This window comes from Galeopterus variegatus, unplaced genomic scaffold (assembly GCF_000696425.1).
Source record: "Galeopterus variegatus unplaced genomic scaffold, G_variegatus-3.0.2 Scaffold1555, whole genome shotgun sequence".
Lineage (NCBI taxonomy): Eukaryota > Metazoa > Chordata > Mammalia > Dermoptera > Cynocephalidae > Galeopterus > Galeopterus variegatus.
Genome location: NW_007727666.1, coordinates 8,913 through 20,143, shown reverse-complemented (window position 1 = coordinate 20,143; position 11,231 = coordinate 8,913). Strand labels below are relative to the sequence as shown.

At 38.7% G+C, this 11,231-nt stretch overlaps 1 protein-coding gene across 1 annotated transcript in view; it reads right to left on the bottom strand.

Annotated features, from left to right (window-relative positions):
- The window catches only part of SLC12A8 (solute carrier family 12, member 8), a 12,124-nt gene extending 5,794 nt beyond the window's left edge, over nucleotides 1–6,330 (bottom strand). The window contains exons 1-2 of the mRNA XM_008577642.1: nucleotides 6,239–6,330; nucleotides 5,578–5,695 (exon numbers count right to left, since the gene is read on the bottom strand). Coding sequence (XP_008575864.1) covers nucleotides 5,578–5,695; nucleotides 6,239–6,268 — 148 coding nt within the window. The 5' untranslated portion in view covers nucleotides 6,269–6,330. The remainder of the gene's footprint in view (nucleotides 1–5,577; nucleotides 5,696–6,238) is intronic.
- Nucleotides 6,331–11,231: the final 4,901 nt, after the last annotated feature.

The following is an 11,231-nucleotide window of genomic DNA, read 5'->3' as shown; positions in this document are numbered from 1 at the left end:
GGTACGGGTGCGACACCGAGGGTTGCGATCCCGTTGCCGGTCCCCGGTACGGGTGCGACACCGAGGGTTGCAATCCCGTTACCGGTCAGTAAAAAAGACAAAAAGGAAAAAAAAAAAAGAAAAATAACCCATCCCTCCTTTGGTGTGGGTTTTTAAAAAAATATTGCATAATAAATTATATATAACTTTAGAAAAACAGATCAATGTAATTTTAGAAAATCTTTTCTAAATTATATATGCATATATGTGGCAGACATATAGTTAAAAATTGATTCCTTAGGTAATGTTCAATATATGATCAGGAAGTTAGCACTATTTTAAGAGGCTTATCTTAGAGTCTTGGTTAATCCAACAGTATGCAACTGACAATATGTTCATTCAGTATCATTTAGGGTTCTTATGGTTAAAGGGAGGATAAATTTTAGATTTGCATTAATATCTGCAACTATGAAGAGAAGATTCCTAATATACTTTGAGATTGTCAGACGGAAGAAAATAAACTCTTTATTAACCAACCCTATTTATGATGTGGTCATTTAGATTCTAAATTACCTCAACTTTAGGTGGGCATTGACCTGAAATTTGATTTCATACTTGCCTGTGAATAAATTTCTGGAAAATATTTAAACCTTAAGATCAAACTATTTTTTAAGAAATTTAGAAGCAATCACTGATGTGATCACTATGTTAATTAAAATACATTCTATCCATGAAATTAGCTAATATAAGAATCTCTTCTTAGTATTACTATTTTTTTCCTTTAAAAAAAAAAACCAGCTTTGTTGAGGTTTTATTATGTTTTTTTTCCTAGAAGTTTTGCAGTTTTAGATTTTTTTCTAAGTAACAGACTATTTTTATAGCTGTTTTAGGTTTACAGAGTAATTGAGCAGAAAGTACAGATAGTTCCCACACCTCCCCCCCCAAACACAATTTCTCCTATTGTTAACATGTTACATTAGTATGGTATATTTGTTATTTATTTTTTTGGACACTGGCCCGTAAGTGGATCTGAACCCTTGAACTTGGTGTTATCAGCACCATGTTCTAACCAACTGAGCTAACCAGCTAGCCCACATTTGTTACAATTATGAACCAATATGGATATATTACTATTAACTCAATCTTACATTAGCGTTCCCTCTTTGTGTTGTACGTTTCATGGGTTTTGTCAAATGCATAGTGTCACATACAAACAATCACAGTATCGTACAGAATAGTTTTGCTGCCCTAAAAATCCTCTGTGTTCTACCCTCCTCCCCGAAGCCCTGAAAACCACTCATTTTATTCCATTACCTCAAACATTTATTATTTGTGTTGGGAACATTCAAAATCATCTCTTCTAGTTAATTGAAAGTATACAGCAAATTGCAGTTCACTATAGTCACCCTACAGCGCTACAGGACACTAGACATCATTCCTCCCGTCCAGCTGCACTTCTGTATCAGTTAACCGACCTCTCACTAGCCCACTCTCGCCGCCCTTCCCAGCCTCTGGTAACTGCCATTCTACTCTCCGCTCCTATGTGATCAACTGTCTTAGCTCCCACATACGTGTCAGAACATGTGGTATTTTACTTCTGCCTACCCCCCCGCCCACAGCTGGCCCTGGTGCTGCCCCTTATGGCCCTGTGTGGCACACCGTGCCTCTTGCTTCTAGGGATCTGTGAGTATAAACTTTTTCCTTCATGACAGTCATTTCTGGGTCTGTGTTTTAGCATAACTGATTAAAACAAATACCGGGTACATTTTCAAAACAAACTGTGTGTATTTAAAGGCTATAATTTGGTCTGTGTTGACATATATACTGTGAAACCATCACACAAGCAAGATAATAAAGATACCCATCACCTCCAAAAATTTCCATAAGCCACTTCGTAAGACCTCCTTCATGCATCCCCCACCCCACCCCATCCAAAAGTAACCACCAATCTGCTATCATTATAGATTAGTTTGCATTTCCAATAATGATATATATCTATAATAATATACTATGCAACCTCTCTGTCTGGTTTCCTTCACTCAGCATAATTATTTTGAGATTCATCCATGTATCAATAGCTGATCCTTTATTACTGAGTACATTCCATTCTATAGATATACAATCATTTATTTATTGTCACCTCTTGATGGACATTTGAGTTGTGTCCAGTTTTGGGCTATTACAAATTAATCTGCTATGAATATTCATGTACATATTTTTGTATGATCATATGCTTTCAGCACTCTAGGGTAAATATCTAGGAGTACAATGGCTGGATCATATAGTAGGTACACATTTAACATTTTAATAAACTGCCAACTTTTACAAACTGGTTGTATCATTTTACATTCCCACCAGAGTATATGATAGTTTTAGTTGCTTCATGCACTTGCCACCACTTGGTAGGGTCAGGATTTTAAATTTTAGTCACTCTAATAGGTATGTCGTAGTATTATACGGTGGTTTTAAATTGCATTTCCCTAATGACTAATGATGTTGAGCATCTTTTCGTGTGTTTATTTACCATTCATTTACCTTCTTTGAATAAGTCTATTTAAAACGTTTACACATTTTTGGATTTTGTTTTTGGTATTCTTTTCTTATTGAGTTTTGAGAGTTTCTATATTCTCTGGATACAAATCCTTCATCAGATATGTGACTTGCTAATATTTTCTCACAGTCTGTGGCTTGCCGGTGCATTCCTTCACCAGTGTTTTTGAAGATCAGAAGTCCTTAAATTTGATGATGTCAAAGTTATCAATGTTTTTCCTGCTTTTGTTGTTGTATCAAAGAAATCTTTGCCTACCTCACAGTCACAAAGGTTTTCTCCTCCATTTTCTTTCAGAAATTTTATAGTTTTAGGTTTCACATTTAGTTCTAGTATCCATTTTAAGTTATTTTCAGATGGTATGATATTTGGGTTGATGTATACTTTTTGCATATAGATTTCTAATTGTTCCAGTGTCATTTGTTCAAAAGACTTCTTTTCCCCCACCGAACTGTCTTTGCACTTTTTCTGAAAATAAATTGGCCATATATGTGTGGGTCAATTTCCAAACCCTCTATCCTGTCCATGATTCATTTGTTTATCTTGTTCCAAACCATGCTTATCTTGGTGACTTTGGCTTTAAAATTAGTCTTGAAACCAGAAAGTGCAAGTCTTTCAACTTTGTCTTTCTTTTACAAGGTTGGTTGGGCTATTCTAGGTTCTCTGCATTTCCATAAATATTTTAGAATCTGCTTGCCAATTTCTACAAAAAAGGCAGCTGAGATCTTGACTGGGATTGTATTGTATTTATATAACAATTTGGGGATGATTAACATCTTATGAATATTGAGTCTTCCAACTCATGAACATAGTATATGTTCTTCATTTATTTCTTTAATTTACTCTTTGATTTCTTCTCAGAAATATTTTGTAGTTTTCTTTTCTCATCTGTAAATACAGTGAATTACACTGATTAATTTCAATGTTAGATCAACCCTGCATTCCTGGGATAAACCCACTTGGTCATGATGTGCTCATATCATCATTTTTATATACCACTGGATTCATTTTGTTAAAATTTTGTTCATCTAAGTTGTCAAATTTATTGGCATAAAGCTGTTTATAATATTACTTTATTTTCCTTTTAATAGCTGTAGTATCTCTAGTGATATCATCACACTCATTCATGGTATTGGTAATTTGTGCCTTCTTTTATTCTGATCAATCTGGCTAGAGGTTTATCAATTTTATTGATCTTCTCACATAACCAGTTTTTTGTTCCACTGGGTTTCATTTGCTCTTATTTTTTTTAGTTTCTTAAGTTGGTAGCTGGGGTTACTGATTTGAGAACATTCTTCTTTTCTAATATAAGCATTTGATGTTATACTTATAAATTTCCCTTGTGTATTGGGTTAACTACATCCTACAATTTTGATATTTTGCATTTTTATTTCCATGCAGTTCAAAATACCTTATAATTTCACTTCTGCTTTCTTCTTTGAACCATGGGTTATTTACTTAGTGTTATTTAGTATTCTTTAGTTTTTAAATATTTAGGGACTTTCTAATATTTTACTGTTATTTCTTTCCTTTTTTTTTTTTTAAAGATGACTGGTAAGGGTAAGGGGATCTTAACCCTTGACTTGGTGTTGTCAGCACCACACTCTCCCGAGTGAGCTAACCAGACATCCCTATATGGGATCCGAACCCTTGGCCTTGGTGTTATCTCCCAAGTGAGCCATGGGCCGGCCTGTTATTTATTTCTAATTACCTCCCCCTTTGGTCAGAGGAGATACTTTATTCTCAAATTGACTTGAATACTTTTAAATTTACTGAAACATTTTTATGTCCTAGAATATGGTCTATTCTGGTAAATGTTTTATTGTACACTTGAACAGAATGTATATTCTGCTGTTGTTGGGTGGAGTGTTTCTATAAATGTCAATCGGGCCAGTTTTGCTGACAGTGTTACTCAAATCTTCTATAGTCTTACTGACTTTTTGCCTACTTGTTTTACCAATTGTTGGAAGAGAGCTGTTGAAATCTCTGGCTATGACTGTGAACTTTTCTATTTCTTCTCACAGTTTTATCAGATTTTGCTTCATGTATTTCAAAGCTGTTAAGTGCATAAATGCTATGATTTATTATGTCTTCATGATGAATTTTTCTCTTTATGAAATGACCCTCTTTATCCCTAGTAATATTCTTTCTTCTGAAATCTACTTTGTCTGATGTTAAACAGCCACTCCAGCTCTCATTCTTGATTAATGTTAGCCTGGTATATCTTTTTCCATCCTTTTACTTTTAACTTACTTGTGCTTTTATATTTAAAAGAGATTTCTCTAAGGGTTGTGATCCCATTGCCGGTCCCCAGTACGGGCGCGACACTGAGGGTTGCGATCCCGTTACCGGTCAGTAAAAAAGACAAAAAGGAAAAAATAAAAATAAATAAATAAATAAATAAAAGAGATTTCTTATAGGCAGCATATAGTTGGATAATGATTTTTTTATCCTTTGCCATTTAATTGGGAGTATTTAGACCACCTATAGTTAGTGGCTAGGTTAATATAAAACATCTTGCTATTTGATTTTTGTTTGTCTCACATGTCCTTTAGTATCTTTTTCCTTTTTTCTGCCTTATTTTTCTTTTTCCTTTTTTCTACCTTATCTTGATTTGAGGACTTTTTCATTCAATTTTATCTCCTTTATTGGCTTATTAGCTATAATTCTTTATTACATTATTTTAGTGGTTGCTTTAGGGTTCATACTATACATCTTAAACTTACCATACTCTACCTCCAAGTGATATTATATTACTTTACATAGAGTGTAAGAAACTTAGAGCAGTTTTTTGTTCATTTCATCCCTCCTTGCCCTTGTGCTAGTGTTGTCACACATTTTACTTGTACATGTCTTATGAATCTTACAATACGTTGTTAGCATTTTTCACTTGTTATCATTTACATATTTCTCTTCCTAGACTGTAAGCTATATGAAAACAGGATTCACATCTGAATCAGTGTTGACACTTGATAGGTGTTCAAAATGTTTTTTTCAATAAATGCTACGGAGAATAAGAGAAGTGGTAGCAAAATGGCTGTGCTGCTTACCAAGGTAAAGCCCTGGACTGGCCCGGCCAATGTAGAAATACACAATGGCAGCAACCCCCATGTTAACCAGAGTATAGACCCACTGGATGACAAGCATGATGAGAAGGGACCCGACAGCCTGTGGAAACAGAGTAGAAAGAGCAAGTTACCTAATGGTTCTCTACTTGGTAAGTAAGCCACATGGCTAGGGCTTTAATAAACAATAGTTCCTCTCATCAACTTCTGACCACCGTAAAAGTAATTGAAGCTCACTCATAATTAAAAAAACCTAACTTAAGTAGATATTTGGGAAGACACACTTTGAAAGTAACCCTTTAATCAAAACTATCAATAAATAGACATTCTATCCTAGCTCCTTGACCCAGTCCTTTCTACAGGAAACAAATTAGGATGAAATTATGCTAATTTGGTACACCTAGAAATTTAGTAACCCAGAGGTTATCAGAGATAATTACTTAAAAATTAAGTCATTGACGGCAAGTGGTTTATTAAGTGTAATCTTGCCACATATAGTCTCATTGAAATTCTAATATATCAGGCAATTAAATCACATTGCTGCTAATTAAGTCCTCCTGCTTTCCTTCCTCTTCCCCCAAGATCACACATGTCTCCACCTGAATTATGTCTCAAGGACAATTGAGATCAAAATAAAATTACTCACCCCCAACAAGGAGACCCAGGGGTTGCACATGCGGGTGGAGAAAGAAGTTGGTCTCCACTGGACATCTTGTTCTTGGAGCCTAGACTTCAGGGAAAAATCTAAAAGATAAATTAGCCAAATCTTTGGTTACAAATTTGCTACCAAACTCTCTTCTATTTTTATAGGCAAATATCTATAAGCTCCTCTTCCCCACTTTTGTAACTCAGCCTCAAAGACACTCCTAGCACTTGCTCTTGGAGAAGGAAGAAAGATGTGCCTGTGGCCTCCCCCCAGCCAAGGATCTGAGAAAAAAAGGAGGGTCAGAGTGGAGAAGGACGCTCCTCTAAAACTCATAGCACGTCTGTCCAGATCTGTTGTCTGCGGGAGCTGGAAAGCTCAGATCTCCCCTCCTGTTTTTCAGAGGTAAGGGGGTAGAGTGGGGAATATGACATCTGGACTTCCAGGTTCCCTAATGTGACCACTGGGACTGCTGTGCCAGGTTGGCTTTTTCCTACTGTGGGATGGTCTTTGCTACCTTGTGACTCTGAAGGTCAACTCAGGTTAGCCTGGTCTTATAGATTAGAAGCTGACGAAGGAGAGGAAGGGAGGGAGAGTACCTCTTCTGATTCCTTCCTCTGGCAGTTGAGGTGGCTGAGGAGAAAGCAGGCTTAGCAATAAATAAATGTATGGTCCCACCTCACCCTTCATGGATTTTGGGCACATCAGAGCTTCTCAGAGCCGTGTCTTGTTCTATTCAGCTCTACCATCCCAGTTACAGCTGATTCCAGAAATGCTCAATTTAACCATGAAATACATATAGATTGCTTAACAATGTGGTCTAATCATCATGAATACCACAATAGTGATTCAAACAAATAATATGTTGCATTAACTTGGCTATATGTTTATACTTCATGGCAACACTAAATCTTCAGGTGTTCTCAACCCTTATAATTTGTTGCTCTGGAAATATGATTGACAGCTCCCTAACTAGCCCTTTCTCTTCTCTCCAATCCCAACTTTCTGCTTCAGCCAAACTACTTTGAAGGTGCCATCTCCTCTCCCCTGCCCTTGCCTCCTCTCTCCGTGTCCAGATCCTGTCTCATACACTACTCTTCTTCCTCACCTCCACCACATTTTATGTGTTGGTTCCTGGAGTTCAGCGGGGATCCACTTCTCATGGATCCCCTAGCCCTCTGCCAGTCCAACTCCTATTCATCCCTCAGGTCTGAGCTCAAATATCAGTTTCTCAAAGAAATCAGCCTCCCCAACAAAATCTAAATTTATTCCCTCACACCATTAATATTTCCTACAACCCATTTCCTTTCTTCATCCACTACAATTATTTGGAGCTGTGTATTTAGTTATGTGTTTCTCTGCCTACTGGACTATATGCTTTATGGGGGCAGGGTCCATATCTGTCTTGAGCCTAGGGCTAGTCCAAGTCTTCTATCCTCTCTGGTCACTGTGGCTTTATGACCTTGCCCCTCCAAAGAATATGCCATCACACCATTTCACACCCTACCCCTTATCGTTGTAGTCCTTACCAACTTCTTTGTCTCTCCCCTTCCCTTGTTAAGGATTTCAGCGCCTGACTCACCATAATTCTCTCTGTCACCACCCCATCATTATTTTTGCTGACTTCGTGCAGACTTCTACATAAACAACTCATTCAATGCCCTGCTCTCTCGGGTCACTGAAATCCTCATTCCAACAATCTCACCTTTCACTCACCTCAACCACCAATTCCCTTAACCACATTTGAGGCTTGTCATTGCCAGTAACCTTACACTTCCTAAATCATGATTTTAAGCAATCTACTCTCAGCCCATCATCTCCTTTAAAAAAAACAAAATTTAAAGCTCATTTGCTCTGCTGACCCTTATTCCAACTATTCATAGTCCACAGAAGGACCTTTGGTTAATTTGCCCTGGATGTTTTTGCTTTCCATGACCTACCTCCTGTTCTCACTACCCTCTTACCTAGCTTAGGCTCCACGGTGCAGGGCCGTCAGCGCTCCCTTACACACACACACTTCCACACTTCAGCATTCCTCAGCAGTCTTACATCTAGTCAACTCATTCTCCTACTCTCTGACATAACAAATTAACAACTGTCCTCTCCAAAGAGAACTTTTATATCCTTTCATCACCAAATCTGCCAAGCCCCTGGCATCTGTACGCTCTTCTGCCTTCCCTCCTTTTACAGCAGGTGCACAGTCCCCACTCCTACCTCAGGCCCCTCTTCTACTTGTGTCCTGCCTCCCACCCTCTTTGGCCTGTTCAAGGACTTTTTTCTGATGTCATCAATTCTTCTGTCCCTTAATGAATTATTCCCATCAAATACAAATACACTATAATACCTCCCTAAACAAATGTCTCCAGGCCATTCCCTAGTTACAGCTCTATTTCTTTATCCTCCTTATAGCAAACCTCCTCAAAAGAATTGCCTGTGCAGTCTCTATGTCCCATTATTTTCTCAACCCACTCTTAGGATTGGATATACTGTTCCTCTAAAACTACTCCTGAGCTTGCCAGTGATTTGAATCTTATCAAATTCAATGGTCAACTTCTAGTCCTTCCTACTTGACCTCTCAGACAGCATCTGACACTCATTTCTNGTCCCATTATTTTCTCAACCCACTCTTAGGATTGGATATACTGTTCCTCTAAAACTACTCCTTCTGAGCTTGCCAGTGATTTGAATCTTATCAAATTCAATGGTCAACTTCCAGTCCTTCCTACTTGACCTCCCAGACAGCATCTGACACTCATTTCTCCTTCTTGAAACACTTTCTTCTCTAAGATGCCTCAATTTCCTGGCTTTCCTCCTATCTCACTGCCCACTCTTTCTCAGTTTCCTTTGCTGGCTCACCTCCTCCTTCCAACCTGAAAATATTGGAGTATCCCAACATTCAATACTCAGCACTCTCCTTTTTCCATAAATACGCCCTCCTAACAGATATCATCTAGTCCCATGGCTTTAAATACTGCCCAGGTACAGACAACTCCAAGTTTACATCATCCTTGACCTCTCCCTTGAACTGAAGATTGAATATTTACTTGTCTTCTTAATCTCTCCCCTTATATGGCTAATAAGCACCTCAAACTTAGGATGGCTAAAACAGAAATTTATTCTCCCCAAGTCATCTTCATCTGAGTAAATGACACCACTGTTTACACAAGCATCTAAGATTCATCCTGATTTCTCTCTTTCTCTCACACTTACATCTATTGCATCAGTAAATCCTATGGATTCTACCAACAAATGTATTCAGAACATGATCACTTCTCACCACCTCTATTGCTCCCATCCTCATCCAAGCCACTTTGATCTTTCATCTGTTTACTGCAGTGGGCTCCTGTGATAGAGACCACAGCTAGAGAACATTCAGGATTTCTTGCAGTTAGGTGTAGCCACTAAGTACATTCGCGCCAGTAGAATGTGAACAGATGTGGTGAGTGCCACTTCTGGGCCACGGTCTCCAAGAAAACGTAAATCATCTCTCTGTGCTCTTTTTCCTTCCTTTGTAGGAAATCTGAAGAAGGTAACTTAGTATTGACTTTGCACATGATATGGTCCTAGGGGATGGTGAAGTCACACAAATGGAAGGTGCCTGACTCCCTGAGGATATGCATGGAAGAGAGCATCCCACTGATGTGGAGCACCCTTCCTGGACTGTTAATGCAAGTGATAAATAAAGTTCTATGGTGTTTGAGCCACTACATTTTTATTATTTGTTATAGCAGTTTAGTCTACCCTAATTAATACACCTCCCCCCATTACCTCAATACAATCCACTCCTCACAAAGACAGTGATCACCTTAAAGCCTGAACTTGATCACATTGTGGCCCTAGCTGGACCCTCCAGTGGCCTCTGCCACAGTCACAGTGGCCTGCATGGCCCGCCCAGCACTGCCCTCACTGGACTCCTCCCTTACCCCTCTCCCTGGCTCACTACTTTCCGGCTGTGGGACCTTTGCTGTTCTTGGAATTTTCCAGTCTAGTTCCCACTTGTATCTTCATATAGGCCACTTCCTCTACCTGGAACTCTTCTTCCACTCCTCTGTATGGCTCACTGCTCATATTCTCTTCCCAGTGAGATCTTTCCTAACAAAGCTATCTGAATCAGTACACCTTCCTCCCCATCCTAGTCTCTCTATCTTGTTACCCACATTATTCTTCATAATACCTATTGCTTATTGACATTACAGCATACATTTGCTTGTTAGTTACGTATCTTCCCCTGCTAGCATGTAAACTCTATGACAGCAAAGACCTTCTGTGTCTATTCAGCATGTTCCCCCAGCACTTAGAACAGTGTCTGCAATGTAGGAGATGTTCCATACATGTGGCTGAATGAATGAATAAGCCATCCTACCCCCCGAGAAGTCTTCATCCTCTCAACATCAATTTGCTTTCATCATGTGCTTCCAACTATTATACTTACCTTTTTAAACATGTATACCCAGAGGGTAAGGATGACCATCTTTATATCTCTAAATGCCAAATCTAGGCATTTAGAAATTTGTGTATATGAAGTGTTCAATAAAAGTCTCCTTATTAATTATGAATTAAAATAAAGTCTTTCAAGATTTATGATTGATTTGAATGGATGGCTCTTTTACTTTTTTGAAAAAGAAGTTCTGTTATGATTGCCATTAATTAAATTGTATAATTTTAACATGCCCAATGTACAATCCATTTTTTCTTTTTTTTTTTTTTTCCTTTTTGTCTTTTTTTGTGACCAGCAACGGATCGCAACCCTCAGTGTCACACCTGTACCGGACCGGGACCGGCAACGGGATCGCAACCCTCGGTGTTGCCCCCGCACCTCGCTCAGCCAGTGAGCGGCCGGTCTGTATGTGGGATCCGAACCCCCGGCAGGAGCGCCAGCGCGCTCCCAAGTGGCGCACTGTAGCAGTGCGCCACTGGGCCGGCCCCTACAATCCATTTTTCAATCACAGGCTTAGTGAAATACAGTTGCCCCTTGGTTATTGAGAAGGAACACAAT